The 27,171-nt window shown below is 41.1% G+C and overlaps 1 protein-coding gene across 3 annotated transcripts in view; it reads left to right on the top strand.

Moving 5' to 3' along the window:
- Positions 1 to 21,956, top strand: part of LGR4 (leucine rich repeat containing G protein-coupled receptor 4) — an 87,643-nt gene extending 65,687 nt beyond the window's left edge. For all 3 annotated transcript variants that reach the window (XM_080405279.1, XM_080405280.1, XM_080405281.1), the window contains exons 5-18: positions 4,127 to 4,342; positions 5,005 to 5,076; positions 6,948 to 7,016; positions 7,607 to 7,678; positions 7,765 to 7,836; positions 8,519 to 8,587; positions 8,999 to 9,070; positions 10,673 to 10,738; positions 11,797 to 11,868; positions 12,846 to 12,917; positions 13,243 to 13,368; positions 14,756 to 14,877; positions 15,559 to 15,633; positions 18,683 to 21,956. In XM_080405279.1, coding sequence (XP_080261405.1) covers positions 4,127 to 4,342; positions 5,005 to 5,076; positions 6,948 to 7,016; positions 7,607 to 7,678; positions 7,765 to 7,836; positions 8,519 to 8,587; positions 8,999 to 9,070; positions 10,673 to 10,738; positions 11,797 to 11,868; positions 12,846 to 12,917; positions 13,243 to 13,368; positions 14,756 to 14,877; positions 15,559 to 15,633; positions 18,683 to 19,959 — 2,452 coding nt within the window. In that variant the 3' untranslated portion in view covers positions 19,960 to 21,956. The remainder of the gene's footprint in view (positions 1 to 4,126; positions 4,343 to 5,004; positions 5,077 to 6,947; positions 7,017 to 7,606; positions 7,679 to 7,764; positions 7,837 to 8,518; positions 8,588 to 8,998; positions 9,071 to 10,672; positions 10,739 to 11,796; positions 11,869 to 12,845; positions 12,918 to 13,242; positions 13,369 to 14,755; positions 14,878 to 15,558; positions 15,634 to 18,682) is intronic.
- Positions 21,957 to 27,171: the final 5,215 nt, after the last annotated feature.

Raw genomic sequence — 27,171 nt, 5'->3', positions numbered from 1 at the left:
TTTCTTCTTGTGGAGCTGGAGTTCATGTGAGGAGGGAACCTGACAGGTACTAAAAGTGAAGATGACAGCTCTGCAAGTGAACTGTAATTTATAGACTAAATTGTAAAGGTCTCTCACAAGCCAATGCCTATAGGGAAGCTGGAATTGGAGTAGCTTCTGAAAGATTAAGGAATTTAAGTACGCGCTGCAAGCTCTAAAGAGCAGAGTCTTATCTTTAACACTTTAATGGAAAAGGACGGTCTTTGTAAAAGTTCAGTCCAAGTGAAGAGTATTGCTTATACTTTGCTAGTTATTGGAGCTAGTGAATACTCCCTTATCCTATCTCAAAGACAAGGTGTGGTCCTGAGGTATAATAATTCGTGGAAGTAGTTAAATATTTTAGGTTTGCATTTCAGTTGTTTCACAAAGTACTCTATTATGTGTGCTTCACACTAAACAGAAGCATTTCAGCTGTGTTTTGTGCACTGAACGTAATGTGGATAACCTGTGACTGTTTGGAAGAGGTAAGAAAAAGTAACTGTGGCACAGCAGGCTTGCACCAAGAGGTGTAGAGGGACACAAGAAAATGTGGATGAGATGGAACTGGCCAAATCAGTTCGAAATAAGTCTTGAGGTATGACAACTAATAACAGAAATCCAGCACCAATAAATATTTTTGTGCAATTGTAGTAACAATTACTTTGGTTCTGTTGATGCTGTGCTTGTTGCTATAGCATTTGTAAATCACAGGTTTTCCCTTTAAAACTATAAATGCAGGTCAATGAAAACTCTGGGCAAACCATCTATTTTCAGCTTTTTTATTGATATATTCGCTGGCCTCTGGGGAAATCTTGGGCTGGCACAGCGATCTTGAGCCGCAGAGATCAGGAAGTCGCTATGTAAACACAGAATGGGAGACACATAAATAATCACAGCATGATGTCCTCTCTGCTGGACTTCAGCTTTATGATTTGGCATCGGAAATTACTTTCAGCTCTATTCAGACATCGCCTTTCTTAAGATGATGCCAAAAGTTTGCAAAGAAGTGACGAGAGCCAGAAAAGCACCCTCTTTCGCCCTCCGAGCTCAGTGGCAGTTGGTGGGTGGTGTTCTCCTTCCCCTGCCTCAGTTTTGCTGCCGTGGGCAGGAGATGATGAACACAACAAGGCTGGACGGCTGCGGAGAGCCATCGCTTCAACATGCGGAGTTACTTGGGTACTCAATCCGCCTGCGCTGGGGGATGGAGGTCTTGGCAAAGCAAGCTGGGGATGGAGGGTCCATCACCTTCTCCGTGACCTTCTTTGTTCTCCCTGGCTGGGAGTTTGACTCCCTCATTGCATGCATCCATTCTTCCCCTGGTCATGGTCGACTTTAAGGGTGGGAGAGGAGGAGCAGGGCGTGAGGCTTCACTGTGGTTTTGTTTCCTGGAGTCAGCCAGAGAGAATGGGATTGAGCAAGGAGCGCAGTGAGAGTACAAACATAGGTATAGGCAAGTAGTCACAAGGACTGAGGCCTGCCTCTGGAGTATGCTGCTGCTTGCTTTTACCAAAAAAACCCCACCACTACCACCTCCCCCCCCCCAAAAAAAAAAATAAAAAAAATGGGGGGAGCAGGGAGAAATGAGTTGCAGAAAACTCGGATATGTTTATTCCACTAGAAAACAATTCTTTTGATCTTCTGGGAGGTGTGTGAATTTAGGAGAGAGAAGAAAGACAGGTAATTTCTAGTTTTGTTTTTTTTTTTTTTTTTCTGAAGCAGAGCTGCAGGCTTTTTTCCTCGCCGCCGCACCCCCCCCCCCCCCCCCTTTTTTTTTTCCCCCCTCTATTATCAGGCATTTAATTTCTCTGAATTGTTCCAGTCTCAGTGCAGCCTAAAAGTGTTCAAACAGAATGGTGTACACACCTGTCAGACCATGGGGCAAACGATAAGGGGATGCCAGTATGTGAGCCATAGGAATTAGGTCTTTGATGTATAGATTTGCAGCTCATGGCACTCACTCACCTTATGAGAGAGCCTCTGACTGCAGATAGTTTTGTAACTTTTCACTTGTATTGGTGTATTTGCTGCCTAATGTGATGGATTTCTTCACTTTTTATTACATGGAAATTCGGCTGCTGACTTTTTTTCCTAATAATTTGAAATACGTAAACCATGTAAATCACAACAAAACACTTTGATGGAGGTAGATTAAGTGCATTAATTCTTGATCGAGCCTGTTTTTTCCCTTTAAATTCAGAATGTCTTCCAAGTATTGGGGTCCAGAAGCACTTCCATGACCGATGAAGCTGTTGTGACTGTTCCCCGGGACAAATGCAGCACAGTCACTTGGTCGGCTCTGCCAGCCCAGGGAGGGATGGGGCGAATGGCCAGAGGCAATGACTTCTTAAAGTAACCCAGCTAGACTTTCAAGAGCTTGTCTGATCATGGCTTTAGAAGCACAGTGAATGCTTAATGTAACTCAAAACCTGTGCTGATTAGTATCGTAATGAGCATCGATGCTGATGGAGGAGGGTGTACGTATTTTGGCTGCCCGGACAGCAGCATACGTACCGTGGCTGGTACACCAGGCATTTCAAAGCGGTTATGCAAGGTGTTTTCTTCCATGTTTGCAGCCAAGTCACCGTGGTTCAGTTGTGCACTGAGCTAGAGAAGACAGCCTCTAGGTCGGAGGATGGTCAAACACTGCCTGTTGCTCTCAGCCCTGTGCTGGCTTGCATCAGTTAAAATCCATTTTTTTTCATCTCATGGGCTATCACTGCTGACCTGCCCTCTCATCCCCGTGTGGAGAACAGCACTTTGTTACTGTTTTGCGTAATCCTGGTCATCCTTTGCTGCTGCCCATTCCTGGGGCTTCCATTTTGTCCCTGACACATCTGGTTACGTGGTGCAGTGTTGACAGACCTGAACTGGTCCCCGTGTCTGTCTTTTGCCTGCCCTGGTGGCCAGCGATGCTGGTCAAATAACTGCGCTGCTAGTGGAGGAAGATGAAAAAAACAAATCGGTTCAGAGCGTATTGCATGAAGAAAAAGCATGTGTCATTTTGCCTGAGAGTTTCTGTTGTGGCTGCCAAAGCCATCAGAGAAGGAGTTGCAGTATCAGGTTTGTCAGCTGTCGTGGATCAGGATTCTGGGCGAGACTCTGACAGTAACACCTGCACCTCCTGTTGTGAGGGCTTCACATCTGGAGCCGGAGCTGAAGGTGTGCATTTTAGCCTCCTAGGTTTCCAGGTGTGGAGTGGGGTTTTTTTGGTTGGTTTTTTTTTTTTTTTTTAATTGCTTTGAAACATGAAGAAGTGGTGAAACCCCACAGTGTAGGTGAGCCAGTGACTGTAGCAGAATTAATTGTTGCACATGGTTTGACTTCCCATATGAAAGACAGTATAATCGCTTTCCACGTGTGTTACTACCACTAATGTTTGCGATAGGAGGTCATTCAGGGGAAAAGTGTGATGGCAAATCCAATCACGTACAGTAGTCAGCAATGCTAACGTGTCATTTTGCATTTTGTTGTGGAGTGTGTAAGAAAGGATCAGGTACAAGAGTGAAAGAAATTTGTCAGTTGCTGATACATTTTTTTTATTTGTCAGGATAATTAATAACTCTGACTTTGTTCAAGAACTGCTTTGAATAATCTTGTTCTCCAAAGTAGTCACCTAGGGTGTATAGCAGTACCATGTAGCACGTAACAGTATATGTGCTCTGTGTGTGTGTGTGTGTGTGTGTGTGTGTATACATATATAAAGGTAGCTGTAGGGATGGTCAGTTCAAATGCCTCTGCAATCTTGCATACACCATCAAACTGCCAATTTAAAGACTTGTTCCGCTATTAGCAGCTGGGGGTTGGCTGGGGCAATGTCTGTAGACTTATCAATTCAGTTTAAGTTGATTATAAGCATATGAATTTGTTAAAATGTTTTATTAAAAATGTCTGACCAGAAGTTTTTTACGAAGCTTTCTTGTACGGGCTCTTCCTTGAAAAAGTACTCATACAACATTGAGTAAACATGCAGCCTTTCCAAAATTAAATTATATCAGTAAAGCATATTTAAGCTTTAAAAAAATACTCAGGAGTAAGAGGACTTCAGTTGATACTTTTACTTACCTGTAGTTTGTGAGTTGACTGTTGAATTCTTTCTGTTTTAATATAGGCGTTTAGATGCTAACCATATTACCGCCATACCAGAAGACAGTTTTGAGGGTCTGGTGCAGTTGCGTCACCTTTGGTTGGATGACAACAGTCTGACAGAAGTTCCCATCTACCCGCTCAGCAACCTCCCCTCTCTGCAGGCGTTGACGCTGGCGCTCAACAAAATAACGCACATTCCTGACTATGCATTTACAAACCTTTCAAGTCTTGTTGTTCTGTGAGTACTCGTCACTGCATTTCGTAGGTCGCTTATTCTCTCCTTTGTTACCGTTGTGGTTAATTTGGGATGGCTTTGCAAATGGCACGTTGCTGTGTTCTGGCTCAGTTGTCTGGTGAGAGCCTACACTGCTGACACGAGATGATACCATGTACACTGGGCAACCCGCTGAAGGATTGCTAAAGACTCGCTCCTAAATGGAAAGTTAAACAGGCTGTGGGTAGTGATATTGGCATATATTTTCCTGACATCTTGTTTTAGTGATGAATATATCAAACCAACGGTTGTCAGAGAAAGCTTTCAGAGATATTAAAAGAAGAAAATATTATCTGTTACAGACCTGTTCTTGTGTAGTCCTAAATATCTCCATGCTTGAATATGAAGAACTAGTTTGATTTATATGTTTAAGTCATATCTTTATCACACTTCTGGACAGCGAGTAAAGGTTTAAAATAGTTTGTCTTGACTGCAGGCAGTCTGTGCTGTTCCCATGCGAGGATGAAATATTTCTGTCTGGAAGTGAAAGACATTCTTCTGCAAAATTCACCCCATGCAATGTTTTTTCTAAACCATTTAACTGGCTTGATTTCATAGAAATATCTGCTACTTAGTTAACTTATATGAAGTCGTTCACTTGTTTTCGTACTTCTTTTGCTTTTTAGACATCTTCATAATAATAAAATAAAAACTATAGGAAAACACTGTTTTGATGGATTAGACAACCTTGAAACTTTGTAAGTATGCTTCTTGAAGTAGTTCGTTGTTCGGTGTTTGTGTCATTCCCAGTTTAATTAAGGTTACCTGACTGGTATGGTGAAGGTTTTGCAAATAATGCACGTGTGCACCACACAATACATACTACCAACACTTAGGTCCATCTCAGGTTTTGGAACTGAAGGCTAGTACCAGTGCAGTGCTCCACCAAAACTAATGAATGATGTTGAGAAGCAGGTAGGTAATAGCCTGGGCGAAATGTCAGGCTGGATGAAGTGGCTCTGATGTTCCTAGCCCTGGTGTAGCTGGTGTGTCTTTGCATAGCACTCCACTCAGTCAGGTGGATGTATCAGTAGTGTTTGAGTGGTCCTGTGAGTGATAAGGGTCCAATACTTGTTTCTCAGATTTACTGTAGGATTCAGCATATGCTAAGATAGACGGCTAAAACTGCAGTGTGACAGTCGGAGGTTTCTCCAAGGGTCCCAGTGGGCCGTTGCTTCGCTGTTCCTCCATTCTTGGATGTGCTCCAGTGCCTGCCAAGGAGAATGTCGCTCATGTGTCCCCACACCTCCTGACCCCGTTCTCTGCAAGCTGGTAGAAAACAGCCCAGCTCCTTGTTCCCAGCCTCTCATACAAGAGATTCACCTGACCTTATTCCAGATACTGGCACGTACTAAGATGATGAACTGGTTGATCTGAAACCAGTGGAAGGTGTCCCTGCCCATGGCAGGGGGCTTGGAACAGGATGATTTTTAAGGTCCCTTCCAACCCAAACCACTCCATGATTCTGTGAAACGGTGAGCCTTATGTTACTTTGGACAGAAAACAGGGGATGGGGGTGAGAAGCTTCACCTTCCCCTCTCCCCATGTCTGTGGTCCCCACTGACAACTTGAACTCTCTGCAGAACTGGGTGTCCGTGGTGGCTGCATTGCGGCTCCATGGTGCTCCTCAACACCCAGAGTGCCTCCTTGGAGAGGAATGGCTTCCAGCCGCTTGGGTTATGTTCCCCATTTCCCTTCGGCTCAGTGCGTGTCTAATAGGTGGTATCTCCTTCAGTGGCACACTTTGTTACACTTAGGAGAATGCTAAATAAATAAAGCAAATGAAGGAAGGCAGGGGCAAGCCAGTGACAGCCTCTGTTAACACGAGGATGAGTCCAGGAATGCTGCTTACTCTGACTGCCTTGTCATTCTCTTAGAACCTCAAATAAGTAATAATGAGTTGCTATGTAAATACACACAGCTGATGTAAGACTCTCAAAATGTTTTTGCTGCTCATAAGGAGTCCCTTTTGCAGAAAAAAGACTGTGGCCGGTCCTGGCATTACAGCTAGAATGATGACAGGTTAACCAAGATTTCAGCAGATCCCCCATCACCGATGTGGATTGAATCAGTGTGATATTTCCCTCTGCTTCTTTCTGTTCAGTATTTTTAACCGGTTTTGCTATAAGGTCTGCTATTACTTAGTGATTTCATAAAACCTGAAAGAAATGTTTTCTTTGTAAGCTCATAAAGAGTAGTCATTTGTGTCTACTTTTTTTTAAAAAAAAAAAAAAGAAAAAGCTTTGAAATCTTAGTTCATTTCCATGTAAATTCTGTTGAAGAAAGATCTATGAGGTGTTGAAAAATACTGAACTTTGCTGTAAGGAAATGCCATTTAACTTAATATGAATAATCTGCATAATATTTAATTTCTTACCTAAGCTATTAGCTGGTTATAAAGCATGTAGAACATCAGAAGATTGAATCCAAGTTAAAAATTATTCTATGGTCTAGTTAAAGAAGTTCTGAGAACTTTTTACTATCATGGAATTGTCTTAAACAAAAACTATTTTGACAATTGCTGAACACTATTAAGAATTTTATAATTTTCCTGCTTTATTTCTTCCAGGGATTTGAATTATAATAACATGGTGGAGTTCCCTGAAGCCATAAAAGCACTCCCAAGTCTAAAGGAGTTGTGAGTATTCCTTATTCTCCCTTTTTAGCAGTTCTCTTTTTCCTTTCCATAAATAAAAAGAGAAGAAATTCCTGAGTTTAAGAATGCTTGTCTTATTATGCAGCAACTTAAATCAGATTAAGTTATGCTAGTGAGGCTATAATTAAAGGAAAATATAATAATCAGCTAGAGAGGGAACCTATTGAAAATTATTTTGGAGTTATATAAGCATGCAATTTATTCAGGAGAATCATTAGCATAGATCTTAATCACGAGCTTGTTTTGGCCTCCAGTAGCAGAATTAAGTATTCACTGATCACACATGTTTTCCTTGTCCCCTCCTTAAGAGAGGATGAAGAGGAGAAGAAAGCACAGGATCATGTTTTGGACAGAATAGCTTCCTTCTAATGAAGTATTTTCGGTTTAGCTGATGTGCAGTAGACAGATTGTACCTTCAAAGTTATTCCTGCAGTTTGACTTACTCCTATTTAACTACAATCCTGTTTTTGGCAGGATTGGGAATTGAGTAGGTGTGAAGAAAATGTCTATTGGTTGAATCTACTGCCAGTATGTTTTTGAATGTTGGTTTTCTTCTTTGCTAATATCTTTAGGGGATTTCACAGTAACTACATTTCCATAATTCCTGATGGTGCATTTGCAGGAAACCCCCTTCTAAGAACGATGTAAGTAATTTTCATGCATCTATTTTTAGCTTTTAGCAGACAGTGACTGTAAGAACGACGACTGAAACATGTTTTTCATTCCGCAGACATTTGTATGATAATCCTTTGTCTTTTGTGGGGAACTCAGCATTTCAGAATCTGTCAGATCTGCATTCCCTGTAAGTATCCTCTCAACTATTTAGTACAACAAATGGGTGTGAAATGTTGTGGCAAAGAACTCGGAGTAACTAAATTTTGTGACTGACTTTTACCTTACAGTTTTCTTGTAGTAAGCTTTAAGAAACATTGGTTTGTGTTGGGAATATCCAGTTTCTTAAGAAGCTCTAGCAACTTTGTTTTTTTTTTTTAAATCTTCATTACCTTGCATAAGACACATAACCTCAGGCCAAATGCTCAGGTTCTTACTTAAACTGCAATATGTCCTCGGTGGTTTTTGAACAGGGATGTACATTGTGAGAATGTTTTGCAGGTTGGTGCATGCATGCTCTCAAAAGTTATCAGATCTGGGGGTGACGAGTAAGGGAAACAGAGTGAGACTTCAAACTTTGAACTACAAACTACCTATGAGTTTATGCCCTTTTTATATGTGCATTGATAGGACTCTTTCCAGCTTGATGAATTCCAGTTGTTTGCTAATGGAGGGGTAATTTATTAAGCAAATTACTAGTATAAGAAGCAGTGAAGAAAATTCTCCTACACACTATTCAAGTGTAAAATTTCAACAAAAGCAGTAAGAATGTTAGCAAGTCTTCTTAGTGAAAATATCTATGATAGCAGGATTGGATGTCACAATTCATTTGTTTAATAGTTTACAGCTGATTTTCATGGGGATTTTTTTAGGGTCATTCGGGGTGCCAGCATGGTGCAGTGGTTTCCTAATTTGACGGGAACTGTTAATCTGGAGAGCTTGTAAGTATCTTATACAGAAGTAATTTCCACTAATTTTCTGGTTTTGCCTCTTGGGAATTGATTGAAGCATGATTAGTGGATCCAGCAAGTGGATATATGTTCTCTTTCTGCCAATAAATGTACTTTCTGTGATACCTGGGTGCCTCTTACTTTTTTCTTTTAACAGGGTAGGCTGACAACAGACTATGATAAGGCTATTGATACTAAACTCACCCCTCACAGAACTCAAAACCAGAAAGGCTGGCCTTTTCCAAAAAGCCAAACCAAAACCAGTGTTGTGGGGTGAATCTATCACCCCGATAGCTGAGACACCATCCTTATTCTGCTCTTGCATATGCTTGTTATGCCATGTACCATCAACAATGCAAACATTTATAGATGGTGGTTTTTTGGTTTTTTTTTTCCCTGCAGAACTCTAACAGGGACCAAGATAAATAGTATTCCTGTTAATTTATGCCAAGAGCAAAAGGTGCTACGAACTTTGTAAGTATACACATTATACTTCTATTTTCATCCGAATCAAAATGTTTCGAAAGCAATGTAAATCTACCTTCAAGCAACGGTATTGCTTGGAGTTGCTCATCCAAGTAGTTCTCTGGAAGTTGGAAATGTGATTCTGGTTTCTTGATTCTTCAAGACTCATGGCAGAGTTGATGTAATTATAATGCCTTATATTCCTGAAACAGGCCCCCCTTTATAGGGATATGCTGTATTTCTTTCATGTGTTATAAAAGACGTGAAAGGTGGTGCTGCAGAACGGTCTTTGCACCTTCAGATTCCCTCCACCACCATTCATTCTTAACACAACAGTAGTCATCTATGTTCGGAGGTTGAGGAACAGTTCAGGTACAGTGCTTTGACTTTTTGTGTTTGGGAATGTAGGAGAGAGCATCAGGGTCCAAGAGAAATGGAGATGAGGATTAGGAAGGGGTTAGTAATGCAAAGGCAAGATAGGAAACCCAGTAATAATATGTTAAAATAAATGCAGGAAAGCCCTAAGCAGGTAAATGAAACCATTGGGAGGGGAGAAGCAAAGCCCTGTTTACAAAGGATACACACAGGAAGATTTGGAAGAAAAGCAGAGGAGAAAAATATGTTCTGTTTTACAGAAGAAAAACTGGGAAAAAAGAATGGTGAGGCAGGATTTATTTCCAAATGGCAGTTTATTTTTTGAACAGAAATTTGAAGATGGTTTTCAAGTTCCTAGTTCCCTTCTTTGCTGCATAGTTTCACAGAAAGTTCTGAACTTTCCTACCTCTGCTTAGGGAGGGACCAGCACACTATATCAAAATTTTCACCGAATTTCTGCATTGCATGCCATCCATCCTGTGTATTCTAAAAAAGTGGATTATCAATAAACATTTTCAGGTGACAACTCTCGGATTTCAGGGAATTTGTACAGAGTGTTTTGGGGATATGTGTTTATCCAGATGCAGGGCTGAAAGCAGTAATACAGAAATAGAATAAAGAATCAAAAGCCTGGCTGGGGGGGATCTCATGAGCTGTGGAAATCAGTACAAAGGCATGCCCTATTCCTCCATTACTTTTCAATTACAGAGTACTAGTTTCAGTTGTTAAAGCTTGTCAAATAGAGAGTTTTGGGATGAAGTTTTTGTAATGCTCGCTTTACATCACTGGCTGAATATTTCGGGAAGTGAAAAAATAAATGGTTCACTGAACTCAGAGGCAAAACTGGGGGGGGGGGGGGGGAGAAATGCAGTTTTTGAAAAGGTTACGTGAATATGGTGAATGTAAGGCAATGAATCAACGTTTTGCAGAGTTACGTAGACAACTTTATTTCTGCTATTTTCTGACTGTTGCAAGCTTGACATAGGAGTTAGTCTTTCTGCATCTTTGGGTGTATATATGTATAATCAAAGTGCATAGCGGGGCTAGTTAGGATGACTGTGGAGAGATTGCACTTGCAATTCCCTTCATGATTTTCTCTAAAATGGCCTTAGTTTTTCTGCAGAATGTTACTAACAGGAAGATTTTTCTGCCACTCCATTTAGTGGTTACAAGTGATGAGATGTTTCAAGTAGAAGAGTTGAACTAAGCACCTTGCTTCTGTTTTCTTTTTTGAAGGGACTTGTCTTATAACAATATTAAGGACCTTCCAAGTTTTAAGGGTTGCCACTCCTTGGAAGAAATGTAAGTAGAAGTACCTGTTGTTTTATTACCTCCTTAGTATGCTGAGTCCAAGTCTCTAGAAACTTTTTTGCCTTGTGTTTGATCATAAGTTTCTAAGGTTAAGGACAGAGAGAGATAATGTGACCATCACATGTGAGGAATGTGCTGGACAGAGAATTCAACCGCTTGTGTTTTCCTTAATTAGCTAAGGTTTAGATGTTCCTATGGCGCACAAAAAAGAATGGAAGATGACATAATCTTGAGTTTCATAGTATTACTGCTATACATGCAAATGGAATGAGCATTTATGGCTTTTCCTTCCCACCTCTTACCTCTTCTGCTGTTCTCCAGTTTCCTCTAACCATGCTTGTGTAAAATGTATTTTCCTCTAGCCCCTGTAAGACACATTAAAAACCCACCTTCGCTTTTCCTTACTTCATTGCTTCAAAGCTTCTTAAGCTTAATTTCCTGACCCTACACAATTTTTCCACCTGCAAATGTTCTTCCTTCTCCTTCTACCTCTGCTGCATTCAAGCTTCTTTCCCCTTAAACGGAGTGGGGCAAATAGACTCTCACAGGCCTTTACTGTTACACTATTGGCATCTTAGGGCTCATTGTAGAGGGAGCTAGTCAACTGGAAGTGTAATCTACCCATTAGCTTCTGAAATGTTTCTCAACATTTTCCTTTCCTAAATCTGTATTTAGAGAAATGAAAGTGTTCCCAGGGTTAGAATGTGCCTAAAGGTTCCCTGCAGAATGGAGCAGGTTTGTTTTAAATCTGTGTGACTCTTCGAAGTTCACAAGGTCTTACTTTCAGCTTGGAAATAATTCAGTCCACCCATATGTGTCCTCTAAATTGAGTTGTGAGCTGGCATTGGGCAGAGGTGCTGGGAAAGAGCTTCTGGTTATATTAACATGGCTAATGCAGGCAAACTGTTCAAGCATTTCACAAGGGGAAAAGAGAAAAATCTAGCCATTGGTAAACTATGTCTATGTGTTAGCAGGCACCAAGCTACCCCTTGGTGGGAAATCAGCTCAGCCAGCCCATAAAGCTCTGTTTCTGCTTCTTCACTTTGCAGTTCCTTACAGCATAATCAAATCCATGAAATCACAGAGGATACCTTCCAAGGACTGTCCTCCCTTCGTATCCTGTAAGTGTACGTAGCTGCATACTGAGTAAAACGATGTTTTTGTTTGCCGTGTAAACTGATGTCAGGGTCTGGTGTTATAAATCTGATTGATGCAAAAGGCCAGCTATGCTGCATCCTAAGGTGGAGCATGTACAAGATACGTTAGCAGCAGCCAGTTTCAGTCCCATCCTTTTCTAGTCTCCATTTCTGTTTTTCTAGCCTATAAAGATATTTTCATGTATATATATGTGTGTGTGTATATATAAGGAGGTAAACAGGGAGATTATTTTTCAGTAGTCCACTATTTTGCATTATATTATGCCATATTATTCTGTTATATAATATTTTTTGGGCAGATCCTATCTATTTTCCTCAGGAGGAGCAGACCAGTAAGCAGAATTATCCACCCCCTTACATCTCTAGCTATATGAAGGTGATCTAGGAACACTGAAATAATCAGGAAGAAAATAATCCACCAATTGACAAGTGGTTTACATTTTGATTTATTATTATTAATCTTAATTTTGAAATGTTTATATCATAAGTCATGGTGGTGCAGCAGGAGCGGGAGCTGGATTTTGAAATCCAGCAAAGCAGATGCCCTTCTGCTTGTTATTCTCTCATCTTCCCCCAGCCCTGCCGCAGGTGCGGCTGTCAGCAGAGGGATTGTCCTGGCACCTTCGGCGCGGGAATGGGTGCTCTGCTGGCAGCGCAGGCTGGGCTGCTGGTGCCAAGAAGGAGGGGGGGGAATGGAGCAGGAATGCGAGGTGGATTCTACTGTGGGGGCGAGGTGAAGTGGGATACAGCTGCCTTATCAAGGGATTTGGCTGCTACTGCACCTGGCTGGCTGAGGACAGGGGAGATGGAAGGGTCGGTTATTTAGCTTTTCCAACAGAGGCATAATGTATTTGTCACCTTACCTTTTTTCTTTAGTACAGTGGCTGGTATGCAGTTTCTGAAACTGCTAAAATAATAATCTCCTTTGGCATTCATTGCAGCGATCTCAGCAGAAATCGGATCCATCAGATCCACAAGGAAGCCTTCACCACTGTTGGAGCTATCGTTAACCTGTAAGTGGTAGGCTGTTCTGTGCAGTGACCTCCTCTCTCTGTCATGCGACTGCTGAGGTATTTAATAATATTCTCAGCTTAAAATTGATATGTGCCTATCATGCATTTCATCTCTGTGAATCTCGAAACCTCTCGCTAGCTGAACAGGTGCAGGGCACGCTGCTTTAAAGTTTAAATTTTAAAAAATACTGCTGCACGGACAGGTGTTTGCCAAACCACAGCCTCGGTGTGAGACTTTGCAAAGCCTTCCTACTTCAATGAAATGTATGCTATAGGGTCTTCAAACTTACTTTGTTGTAAAACTGTTTTAATATTCACATTTCAGAGACCTCAGTTTCAATGAACTCACTTCAATTCCAACGGATGGGTTGAGTGGACTGAACCAGCTTAAACTTGCGGGCAATTCTGAGCTGAAAGAAGCTTTGGCAGCGAAGAACTTTGCAAAGCTCCGGTACGTTGGTAAATAACACCACAGAGCACATCGCTTATTTTGATAGTAACAAGGGATGTGACACTAAATGAAGCCAGTTTACACAACACTTGTGATCTGGCCCTTTGCCGAGTCCTGTAGTGCCCTAATGTTGGCATATATGAAAGAGCATCTGACACTTGTGGTTCAGAAGCTATTTGCAGATAATTTTCTGGGAACATTTTATATTCTCCCTCCACCACTTTTCAGGCAGGTACCATCTGACTTTGCGATAGTGGTTTGGTTGGATTCCATTTGTTACTGAACTGAGCACATCTGTCTTTCAGTGTGGAAAATGGGAGCAGAGGCACAGGTGTCTGATTCCGTAATCGCCTCGCTTTATACATATGCTGTTGATTCTTGGAGACAAATGATAAGAGCAACAGTAATCATTCAAATGGAAACCTGGTACTGATTTCAGTGGGAGGTGGATCAGACAGTGATGAACTGCTTTGTGTTTTCAAAGATCTTGCTGCACATTAAAAAGAAGCAGTTAAAAATTATTTCCTGTACTATGCGATGGAAAAAATGGAGATGAAGATACTGTTAATTTGTCCAAGGCCAGCAAAGGAATCCATGTTGCTTTTAGAATCATGCCTCAGCAGTCCTGTGGAAACAGCAGCCTGGTTTTCAGGTTTTGATCTGTGCTTCAGAACTAATCCGTTGTAGGATCCTTTAGACTGACGATCCTTCTCAATATTTACAAGAACAGAATTCGGGAACGATACTGCAGATAGTTGATACTGTAGTCTTGAGTCAGAAAAAATTGGCTTCTGGTCTGCTATTATCTCATTGTTTATGTGGACTTCTTAAAACTCCTGTATGCAGCTGTAATACTTCTCTACCAGGATTAACAGTGTGTACCATTTCTGTCGAACACACACAAAAAAATAGCAAAAAAACCACCACCCCAAACCAAAACATCTTATTTTGGGGCCACAAAATGAAGATTGAGGAGGAAAGAAGTAATTTTTAACACTCTGGTTATCTGGGGATTAACTTCCTTACAAAACAGTTACTCTTTAATTTGCCGTAGTAGTTTTCAGTTTAATTTGTAGTACAACACAGATCAGAATTTGGTTTGTGTATGGAGTAGAAAGAGTAGGAAGGAGAGCTAAACATCACAGAATTTTCATTGTACTCCTTGCAGCAGACAAGAATTGGGTGCATCATCTATCCTTTATCTCACTGCAAAAGTTCATCAGAAATGGTTACAACTGATCCAATTTGAAATAGGTTTTTGTTAGCGACTGTGACAAAAACAAGGTTCAGTTTTAGCGCTGGAATGCACCACTTAAATATTTGTAATAGATGGTAGTCTTAACGTTGCTTACAGTGGGTAGCACTCTTTGTTCTGCCTGTATTGCAGGTCACTCTCAGTACCATATGCTTACCAGTGCTGTGCGTTTTGGGGTTGCGATTCCTATTTAAACTCTAATGCTGAAGATTCCAGTCACCAAGATCAAGGTGCCTCGATGGATCGTGAGAAGGGTAAGTGCCTCATTGTGGTAAACCGGCAGTATTATTCTGGGCCAGACTAGACCAAATAACACCGTGTATGTTGGTTTTGGATAAGGAAACTGGGAAAATGTAAATCTTCATTGGGATACAAAAGCTGTCTCTGAAAGTGTTTAGCACAGTTGCTTACAGATTGGCAGTGCCGTGTTCCTCCTAAATCAGTGAAATGGACTTATCCTGACAGTGTCAGATGTGCCTGTTTTTAAAAATAAAAGTAATAAAAAAAAATCCATTTTTTAAAAAATTCTAAACTGCCGGTATTTTTTCTGCCAGAGCAGAAAATATTTTATGGTTCTCAGTATTCCGACTTTCCTGTTCAGAAAGAACTTGTCCTTCCACACTCTGCTTCAGGGCCCATAGATCTTTCCCCGGTGATGAAGGATGTTGCTGCATTGTTATAAAGCATCATGAGTAGCTGGGACAGGCAGCACTAACTCAAACCGCTGCAGCAATTTTTCTGCACAAGGCATTCAACCTTACGTGGCAAACCAGACAGCTCCACTCGTTAAAGGCTTGAATGCTGGTGAAGCGTTAGGTCTTTTGATCCTTCACGGGGCTACTTCGATCCTAGGCAGCTTCACTTCACTGCATTTCACTGGTTGTTTTTTTCCCCTTCCTACAACTGACCTGTTTTTCATTTTTGCTTGGATACAGCCGATGCAGATGCTCTGAGAAATGAGGAAAATGAGGAACTGGGACAGACTATTATTCACTGTACACCAGCAACAGGTAAATTTTATAATGTGCTTTAGTCACACTGTGAACTTCAGGCATGGTGTTATGCAAATAGCTGTCTGCAGAATTACATCTTTCATTCCTCGTAGTCATTCTGTACACAGAAGATTAAATTCTACGATGCTTGGGTGAAACTTCATTTGATTTCAGTGTTGATTTGGATGAGCAGGCACAAAGATTTGGCTCTGCTTTAGACACGTAGCCCTGTATTGGAGAACTACGCTAGGAAAAAACCAGAAGTTTGTTTCTGTAAGCAGAACAATCGAGACTGTAATGCTTGTATCTAGATCCTGCTGTCTTTAATGTACTGCCCTCTAATTCTGCGCTACTCCTGCCAAAGCCATGTCTGCGGAGCAGACGGTACAAATGCTCATCTGTTGCAGCGAGAAGTCAGCCTGTGCTTTAAAAGCTTAACTCAAACTGCTCTCGTTGGTGGTTTGAACTAAGCTTGATGTCTCTGCAGGAGAGAGGATGAGGAACGCTCACGTGATGTGTTCCCCAGCCCTCCTATAGCCGCATTAACTGACAGCAGAAGGCTGTTACAAGTAGCTGGAACACGCAGTAGCATCGTAAACTGCTGCAGATATTTGTGTGATGAGTAGTCTTACTGGCACACCAGAACTACTCCAATTCAGGCTTGAACAGTCCAGGAGTGTTGAAAGTCTTTGATCTTGCAAACGAATACTTGCATTCTAGGCAGCTTCGGTGCTGCCCTTCTGCTTCTCTTCCTCAAACTGAAAATTTCCACACACAGATCCACGCAGCTCCTAAAGCACTTGCTGTGGTGCCTCTGACTTCCTTGCCTTTGCCATGGGCTCTCCAGAGGATTCCTTCTACACGTCTCGTACCCTCCTGTCTGCATAAACAGGAATACGTAGATGGGGGGAACAGCATGCTTCCAGTGAAGTTACTTTTGGATGAGCAAAGGCTTTCCAAGTCTTGTTTCATTCCCTTCTCCTAAAGGGGTATTTTATATCCATTATGGAAATCTGTTTGGTTTTCATCTTTTGGGCTAGCTCTAGTCTTAGTATACAGAACATCACAAGGATTTCTTGATCACGGCCAAAAAAAAAAATGGTGGTCAGAAAGTCAAATATATTATTAATGTAACTGTATGTGACCTGAGAATTAATTTGACTGGTGCTGCTTATTTGCTTTTGATCTCCTGATCACAGACTGAGAATTCGGGTAGTGTGTTATATGGGTTAAATCTTGAAAGCCTTTAGCACTCTCTTTTTGCCCATGCCAGAGATGCTGCAGCTCTAAAAGCAAGGAAGAGCTTGTTTTACAAGTTCACCATTTGCCTTGTTTTTCACCAGTCCCTCCCATGCTAACAGCTTGTTTTCTGTGCCGTGCTGTCATCTGGTCATAAGTAGGACACTCCACCCACCGTGTAAGGTCTGAATCATTGCTCATCTCGTAGATCCACTTTCTGCTTTGCCTAATGGCAGGAATGGATCGCTGAACGGTGGCACTCCAGTGGCATAGCACTGAAAGCCGTGAAATTCACGCTTCTGAGCATGGATTTCCCCCGGTGGGCTGGGAATATTAGCTTTTAACTTGAAGGATAGGTAGACTTTGGGAGAAAGACAGGAAAGTGTGGTGGGTTTTATCTGTCTAAGGATATCACGCTGTATAGGTACTAGAAAACAGAGTACAGGTTGGGTTTGGATGCGCAGCATAGACATTTTAAAATTTCTGAAGTAGGAAGTTGTTTCTATTTCATGTAGATTGAGATTAGTAGGTATTGTTGCATCACAGGAATGTACTGTAAAAATAATTACTCTGGTGAGGATGTTGTACTTGGGAATACCTGGGGAAAAAAAAAAAAAAAGTGATTTTCCTGCTGAATTGACTGCTTGATAATCCACTTAACACCATTAGTTCTTGCCCAGGAACGAAGCTTGCTCTCTTTAAAGAAACAAAAAGATTCTTTTTTGACTTGTCAGTTCAGTAATTTCTGGAAGTTGCCTTAGGCCTTGGGAGATCCTTGCACTGGCGTTTAACCGTTGTGCGCAGCTGCCGTTGCAGCCCATGTTAGGGCTGGCTTGTACTTCCCATTCCCCTGCCTCAAGGGAGGGCACGAGCAGGGCTGGACGTGGCATGGAAGCTCCAGCCCGAGGTGGGGGCCCAGCCTGGCGTCCTGCTGCTCTGCCCTCGGCCCCCGGAGTGCCTGGTCGCAGGGAGGGATCCCCAGCTGCTGCGCTTCGGACAATTAGCAATGCCTAATGGGGATGTAGGAGAGGTTAAACTCTTCTAATTGTTACTTAAAATCGGTAGGATTTCCCTATGGAATAAATACCAATTAGAAGGATTAGAAGGGTAAGCAGTAGCAGTGACCTTTTTTCCTTATCTCGCCTCAAATCATTTTGCTTGTTGGAGTTTTTTTATGATTTGAGTATTTTTAAGTGGCAAAAGAAGAAAAAGAATAGTTTTCCCTATACGACTTTCCAAGCTCATGGTGCCTTTCGGTGACGAGGCTGTGGGAGAGGGGTTGCACTGAATTCCTGTCCGTGTTAAAGCTGATTAATTTGAACTTGTGGGCTGGTTTACAGATGTTTTCTTGTGTCCAAAAGTTACTCCAGAGGGCATGTTTGTGAATACTTTTTTGAGAGAATATGTTACTTCTAAAAAATTCTTTCCCCTTACAAGTTGGTTGTGAACATTTGCTTTGATTTTGTTACCAGCTTTTTTAATGAAGTATGAAATCTAAGGAAAATAAAAAAGTATTCAGGTGGCACTAATAAAAGCTATTTTGAGTAGCTGAAAGGTAATTAAGTTTGTTTAGCTAGTTTGTTTATACGAAGTATTCTCAAGTGACCATTCATTGCAGTAATTATTATTTCAAGCATAATTAATTAGTAAATAGTTTCAGCAGAATCGTTTACTTTAGCTGACCTATTCAGCAATTCAGCTGTGTACTCTATTCATGAATTAATGAGGAGTGCTCTTGTAATACCTTTTGAAAATCTTGCTTATTAAGGCATGATTTTTTCCTAAATGGGTTGTCTTTCTGTTTGTTTGTTTTTTTTTTTTCTTCTAGGTGCTTTTAAGCCTTGTGAATATTTACTGGGGAGCTGGATGATTCGACTTACTGTCTGGTTTATTTTTTTGGTTGCTTTGTTCTTCAACCTGCTTGTGATGTTAACGATATTTGCATCCTGTACTCCATTGCCATCAGCCAAACTGTTCATAGGCCTGATATCTGTCTCTAACTTATTTATGGGAGTCTATACTGGTATTTTAACTTTCTTGGATGCTGTCTCTTGGGGAAGATTTGCTGAATTTGGCATATGGTGGGAGACTGGCAGTGGCTGCAGAGTTGCTGGGTTTCTTGCAGTCTTTTCGTCAGAAAGTGCCATTTTTTTCCTGATGTTGGCAGCTGTTGAACGGAGCTTCTCTGCAAAGGAGATCATGAAAAAGGGGAAAAGCAATCACCAAAAACAATTTCAGATTGCGGCAGTTTTTGCTTTCCTGTGTGCTGTGGTAGCAGGATGCTTACCACTTTTTTACAAAGCGGAGTACTCGGCGTCACCCCTTTGCTTGCCCTTCCCCACTGGAGAAACGCCTTCGTTAGGTTTCACAGTAACTTTAGTGCTCCTGAATTCATTAGCATTTTTGCTAATGGCTATTATCTACACGAAACTGTATTGCAACTTGGAAAAAGAGGACCTCTCTGAAAACTCACAGTCCAGCATGATTAAGCATGTCGCTTGGTTAATCTTCACAAACTGCATCTTTTTCTGCCCCGTTGCGTTCTTCTCATTTGCACCGTTGATCACTGCGATTTCTATCAGCCCTGAAATCATGAAGTCTGTTACTTTGATATTTTTCCCATTACCTGCTTGCCTGAATCCCGTGCTGTATGTATTCTTCAACCCAAAGTTCAAGGAAGACTGGAAGTTGCTCAGGCGCCACCTGACCAGGAAGAACGGAGTGGTAGCGATTGCTGTCAACGCTCAAGGGGGCTGCGTGACACAGGATTTTTACTACGACTGTGGCGTCTACACCCACTTGCAGGGTAACATCACCGTGTGCGAATGTTGCGAATCGCTCCTTTTATCCAAGCCCGTGCCCTGTAAACATTTAATAAAGTCACACAGCTGCCCGGCGCTGGCGGTGGTGCCTTGCCAACGGCCGGATGGCTACTGGTTGGACTGCGGCACCCAGTCTGCCCACTCCGACTACGCGGATGAGGACGACTCCTTTGTGTCGGACAGCTCAGACCAAGTGCAGGCCTGCGGCCGTGCCTGTTTCTACCAAAGCCGAGGGTTCCCTTTGGTGCGTTACGCCTACAACATACCAAGAATTAAAGACTGAAAAAGGCATTTTGCCATCAGCTGTTCTGGCATAGAGGTACAAGGCTTGGTGTGCTGGTGCCTGTGTTGACCTTTCAAGCAGGAAGCACTTTTGTAATCATCGTTTAGTGTCGTTTGTAAAGAAGGGAAGCGGGCAGTAACTTGTTGAGCCATACATTTTAAAAATAATTAAATAAATTGATTGCCCTGACTGTAAATAATTGGTAAACCAGATTTGTTACCCGATGTTTTTACTCTTTCCACGCAACAGTGGTTTCTTTTATACAGTTTTGGTTTTTTACCTAGTGGTGTGTTTCCGTGTTGTACTCCAGTTGTACTTTGCTTCTGCTGTTGGCGAGGTAAGTTCTGTTGGGTTTTGGCTTTTTTTTTCTCTTTTTCTGCCAAAGCACAATATAAAGGACAGCTGTTTAATATTAAAGAAATTATTTTTAAATGTGACTTTTCTATAATTAAGCTAAAACCCCCTCTCTTGCTAGCTTTGTATAGTGTATTCACCATTGAATCTCAGGATGAATTTTACTGCAGGGCCAAAAAAGGGATTAATTCCCCCATACGTAACTGTGACAGCAATATAGGAATATCATGTTTGTTTTGTATTTCAAGCCAACGTTCAATTTTTTAAAGTTTTTGTTACAATAAAGCACTTGTAATCCACAATACCGGTAGACTTATGAAATGATAATATTGACAGCTGTCAGGAATAAGAGGGTTGAACACATTTTTCCAGTGATGATGTGTTACTTCAGGTGAACCACAGCAACTTTCTTCAGTATTACGCAGTTTGGTCACACTATCGGAAGGAATATCAATGTGTTGGGGGTGTGAGCAGTGCTGTCAGTGTGTAGGGCTTTTGTCTTTGCAGAAAGACTGGCTAATACCCTGCAGCCTGTTGAATGTTACACCGCCCCAATAATAGCTATGAATAGACTGACATTTTAGCAAATGGAGGGAAAAGAGAAAGCAATCTTGCAATAAAGAAAAGCGTTTTTCCAGTTATTTTACTGAGAGTGAAGTACACTGTGCAAAGTCACTGATTCTCATGTAAATCAGTGTAACGATTTTAAACCATTCAAGTCCTGAGACCCAAATGTTCTAAGTACAATCAGTGATCTGCTTATCTATATTTAGTTTGAAATCTGATCGATACAAAGTTAGGAATGCATGATTAAGTAATTATGTATGTTTCTTGAACAATACGCTAAATCAAGAGCAAATCCACTGCCATCCCAGTTACTCTGGAGACATTCTCGGTAGGATTTAAAGGTAGATTGCTGTTTTTAGAATTAAACTGTATATACTGTTCATACAATGAATTTTTATCTTTGTATTGTAAATTATTTGATAGAACACATGATGGGAAATGTGGCTTCAGTTCATTTTGTTAATTAAAGCTACCTCCTAAACAATAGTGGCTGCCAGTAGCAGAATGTTTTAAATGTGGTTTATATACTTTTTTGCATTGTAAATAGACATGGTTGTATATTGTCACTGTAATAAAAACAGAATCCTTGTATATCAAAATCATGTAGTTTGTACAAAGTATGGGAGGATTATTTACTGTATGCTGTTAATTTTGTAAGCCAAAATACTCATATGTAAAAACAAAAGAGAAGAAAACCAACCCAGAGTTGTTAATTCTTATATTTACACTCATTAATATTACATCTGCAATTAGCATGGAATGTTACACTGAAAGCAAATAAAGGGCACGTGACTATTGATTGTTATTTATCTCTGTTTTTCAAAAGTTGAGGCTGAGAACAGTACACATGTAAAATTACTGAGCATGAATAATGTGTCATCTGCTCTCTGCTACACGAGGTGAGATTTTCGGGAAAGAATTGCTCGGAAAATAAGGAAGTTGCCAATTTACAGGTGGATTTATGATCTCGGACTAATGCTGACTCTTGGCATGCAAAAGGTTAAAACTTTCAGAGAAGTGTTTGCCCTCATACAAAACAATCTCTTTAATAAAGACGTTATATGTATTGTGTTTGAGTTGAAATGTTTTTAGTATGGCTTGGAAAATCATACGGATTATTATTGTGGTTTTGATACTATTGCTGTGCTGAGAGTTATGGTTGGGTTTTTTTGTTGTTTTGTTGGGGGGTTTTTTAAGCCTTAATTTTGTAACAGTCCCAGTCTATTCCACAGTCCTTCTGTTGGCCCACCAGTTGCAGGTAACGAGAATATGTCTAACAAGAATGCTTCTCTAAAAGGACAGTACATGTCAGCTACTCTTCCATAATCTGTAGGGAAGGAAATCCAGCCATCAAGCTTCCAGAAAGCCCGTTGTATTTTCAAACAATGTTCTCGAGTATGGATTTATTTCTCCTTCTGTTGTACAAATGAGTCTTTGCTGAAATGCTATTAAAATGGTTAGATGTGATCCATCTGGAGTTCTAGTATTTCACTGTACATCATGGTGTTTTTGGAGTTATGGTTATGCTAACGGTTAACTTTCAATGCAGTCAGCCCAGTGTCTTCCATCACGTGCGGGTTTTACCTGCTGGTGGAGTGGAAGAATACAGGCAGTAGCTACTCAAACCGACTCGTCAAGAAGCAGTGCTGCAAACCCTGCCTGTCTCAGCATCACCATGTGCCTGACACCTCTGGACGGTGAAGTAAGGAGAACCCAGAGAAATCCAGCCACCAGGTACTTAGTGCCTCCTTTGTGTCTGCTGGGCAAGCTGATCTCGGTACCAGGGTGTAACGTGATGTTCAGATGTTCACAGCTGAGTGGGAAAGCCCCCCCTGGGAACTCGCTCCCTCTCCCCCTGACTCCAAAAGCAGGGTCACATAGATGGGGCCGAATTGCCTTAAAGCTGTGCTGTGTTAGTAGGGGGTGTGTGTGTGTGATTTTTCCGTTACCTCTATACAAGTGGCTTTCTGCGCTGTCACCCAGGCAGTCTCCTTCTCAACTAGGCAAAGCTTCCCAAGGTCACCAAGGTCAGTTGGGAGACCGAAACCTCACCAGCTACACCCTTCTGGGGTGTCCACGGGAAATACATCCTCTGGTTTTTCTAGAGCCTAAAGCTAGCTGAAACTGTTCTTACAGTGACAATGTCACGTACTTTGCTTCCAGACCCTTCTGAACAACTGTTGTACTGAGCTCTAATGCTGGATTTAGCAGGAAAAGAACTCGATGTTGACTTGATTTAAAGGAAAATTTGGGGCAACAGGAGCGTTGTTGGGTTTTTTCCTTCTGTTGATGAGAAGCAGCTTGCTGCAGGGCGACAGAGTCACAAACAAAATTGCCCAGGTTGTTACTAAAGCATTCCCTGCCTTTCCCCCCATTAAATGTAATTTCTTACAGACAGCTATTAGCCTGCTCTGAGGCGGCGTGATGGTGAGATCTCTTAATTTGAAATGGCGCCTTTTTATTCTCTTACAAAAGTAATGCGTCTACTTAGCAGCTTCTTTCGTCTAGACCCCTTTTGCCCTTTTTCATTTCTTTCCAGTAGAATTTCCTGTGTTTAATCGTAAATTTACTCAGAGATTTCAAAGTTATACAAAGATCCTTTTCTCCAATAATTCTTTCCACCTTAATTACCGTTTTTAAGCCTTCAGTTTTAATTTACAGGGTAATATTTTTAATTAAAAGCACAATGCAGAGTTCGTTTCATATGTACTCTCAATTTAATAATTTTTAATTACATAGATGCTTTTGATCTTTTACAGCTAGCATAATAAGTTTATTTTTAGCAAGAGATTTTTGTAATATTACTGTGTACATATCGTAGAGTCTGACTGATCCACTTTGAGCACCAGAGTTCAGTTGAAGATGATTGAGTAAGTAAGGAAATTATATCTGAAGGGGGTTAATACATCACGAATTACTGTTTTCTTTACTGTTGTATACTGTAAGAACTTGGAGGGCAAATAGGCACATTTCAGATGTTGTATTCGTGGCAGTACACTACTGTAAAATACTGTTTAGATTTTACTTAAGAAATACTAGTTAGTGGTCACTGTGGCATTTGCTATAGGGAAATTATTTAGATTTAAGGGTAACAAAACATGAGGTGTCTCGCTGCTTTCCAGTAACAAAAGCATAACCTGTAAGCATCTTGGAAATTTCAGCCCAAAACTGAGCAGGTAAATTGGTTACTAACTGATGCTGTAAAAGAGAGAAAAGTTTAGTGCAGAAGTGTAAAGTAGCTAAAGAAGCAAAGGCTGTTAAAAAAGCAGGGTGGCTATGATCTCCAACTAATAAAACAACTGAGTCGGAAGCCTGCTATTGATTCAAAAAGATGGGATTTTTATATAAATGTGTTGCATAGAGTTCTTGCACATTTCCCTAAACAAGAGAGAAATTTTCATCTCAGGGCTGTGCTCCTTGAAAGCAGATGGCTCCGTATCTGCAACCAGCAGAATCCGGACGGGGACTAGCAGTGGGTACAGTGTATGGCAAAGATGAGAATACACCGTACCGGGAAGGCAAACTGAAGCAATCCAAGACCTCTCAGATTTCACAGCCTCTAATCAAGAAATACAAATGCAGGCACAAAAATAGCTAGTAGACAAGTATAGGCAGCGCTCATTCAGCTCTGACACAGAGTGTGAGCCGAGTAGCTTTCTTCCTCACTTCTGTGGCTGCTGCACCATTTTTCCCCACGCTGGAAAATCTGAAGACTTGGGAAGACTTCTTAAATTTTACTGTATTTGGTTGAAATAGTATTTTTTTTCCCCCAGGTTGCAAGTAAAATTAAGATACACGTTCTTTTCTTCAAGCTTAAGGCATGTTGCCTAAGCCTTAGTTTGTGCCTTAATTTAGTAAGGTTTTTTTCAGCTGGATTGTTTTCATGCTTTTTCTGTGTTTCTGAATGCAAGTGGAGCTAGACATTACATCTGAAAGCAATCTTGCCTGATTCTTTTCATGAAATCTGGCTAGTATTAATCAAGTTGAACTGAGAGGTTTCCTTCTGATAGCTTATATGCTTTTGGAGACTGAGCTGATCAGATTACAGTTTAATTTTCTAAAATTCAACTATTTCATAAAGAAGAGTTGGCAAATGGAAGTATTTCATAGTATTGTCAAGGCAGGGTGGTTAGTGATTCAAGGTGGTTGATTTATGCCTAAATTTAATTCATTCCTATGTTTCCTGTGAAATTGCTTTCTTGACATTTTCTATGTAAAATGGTTTTTTTAAATACTGTTCATGGCAATTAGGGATTACTTGTGAGCAATTTGTCAGGAGCATTTGGATGTTCAGACACGCTGATTGGCATGACTGAACAGACAAAGTATAGGTCTGCGAGTATATAGCTCTGTTTACCCTGAATTATCTCCCTGTTGCTAGGTAGCTTCAAGTACTTGCTCCGTAGTTTGTGATGGTGTTGGTTCAGTTTGCACTGAAAGACTGAGTTTTGTTTTTGCCACTTGTTTGGTGAGAAATTAGGCTGGTTTTTCATAATGGGTAACAACCGTAGGGGTGTGCGTATATATGTACTTATTTGCTACGCTCAGTTCAGTTTGTGGCAACTTTTGTACTTCATTGTGTCAGGTTCATTTTGCCCATAGACTTCAGCAGCACTGGTGTTTAATTCCTGTGAGGGCAGGTGTTTTTTAGAGGCAGTCTTTCCTTGCTATGAAGCATGTCCTTGTAACGTGCTATTTGTCTGCTTGTCAGTGTGCCCGTAGCCATAGAGTTGTGTACCCGAACATGCAGGATTGTTGTTTCAGTCCTTAGTGTTTTACAAAATTACGTTGTCTGGGCTCTTTTAACTTGCCTGTATTAATTTGGGCACAATGGCTGTGGAGTTGGCTTGACAAGCTAGCAGAGGAGGGTAAAAAGAGAAATAACAATAGTATTATTTTATCTTTCACTTTCCTTCAAAGTTGGATGCTTCTGCCATTCCAGTAATGAAGCTGTAATTCCCCAAAAGGTGAACTGGCTTTTGCCTCCCTCTGTGTAGGAAGTCTTGATGCATAAAATGTGGTACCTTGTCACAATACTAAGGTTTGTTAACATAAGCTATTTAACAAATTCTTGTTCTTGAATTCCCAAAGAATTATCTTACGCTGTATAACAATATAGGGAGGGAAGAAAAGACTCTTAATGTTTGTGTCGTTGCCAAGATTACAGCTGGCTGCTGCCTTGCCTTGACATATCCATTTCGTAGTTTCTGGCCATCCCAGATGAGCAGCTGTGGGGCTTCACCAGAAGTGAGAGATGCCCAATGCAGCAAGCGCCCAAGTTCCTCAAATCACTGAGACAGGATGGGGTTGTGTGTTTCTTTTTTTTTCTATCCAAGACTGTTGCTGATCTTCACCATGAGATGGGCTTTAAGGTTGGGGGAGATGTTCAAGCCTTCCTAAGATGTTTTGAAATTACTTTGGTCTGCAGCCGGTTGAAATACTTAAAGTATTCATGCTGGCCATGACGTGGAGCTTTGCTCACAGAGCTTGTTTAGCCAAGCAGTAAACAACTTCACTTCTTAGCTGCTTGCAGCACATAGGCAAATGTTCATGTAAAATCACTGGCAGTTTGTGTTTAGCAGAGCTGAGGCATTGCATTGTGTACCTTGTATCCTAAGAATTCAGTCAGATTTGAAATTTTCTTGTCTAACTTCAGTCGGTATGAAATTTAGGTTCTCGTGATACTCTGATGTCTCCAATACTCGAATCATCAGCTTCAATTAATTTAACAGGTGTGGTTTGTTGTCTGTTAAACGCTAGCTAGGGCTACTTGAACCTTTATTTGATGATGATCAGCTCAACAATTGACCACAAGTGGCTAGAGTTATTTTTACATCATGAATATCAATTTGCTGCATAGTGATGCAGTCAATATTGTAGGATTGCTTAGATCAGGGATGCATTCAGGCTTTTTTTTTTTTTTTTTTTATTTTTCATCTTGCTGGAAAACCGTTCCAGATGATCAGCTGGTTATCAGCAATAGGGTAACATTTGTTTTTTCTTTACAGGAACCATAGTGGTATTTCTCCCAGCTGCCAAAACTGCAGTTCCCATGAGATGGTAAGCCAAACTGAGAAGCTCTACCACTGGAAGGGGGAAATCACTCACACCTCACCTCTGACTCTCCCTTCTTTCTGCTTTGTGGTTGCACACTCCTGGCACTCACCTTGTTTGGGCCTCAGCGCTTGTCAGGCTTTAACTTGCTCAGACCGCAAGCTGATGGGGGGTCAAAGAGTTGGATGGTTTTCTTCTACATCAGTAAGGCAATGGGGCTCGGTGAAGGGTCCAGTG

This window comes from Falco punctatus (genome assembly GCF_963210335.1).
Source record: "Falco punctatus genome assembly, chromosome: 10".
Taxonomy (NCBI): Eukaryota; Metazoa; Chordata; class Aves; order Falconiformes; family Falconidae; genus Falco; species Falco punctatus.
Note: the sequence above shows the minus strand (reverse complement) of the source record. Positions and strands in the feature narration are given on the sequence as shown.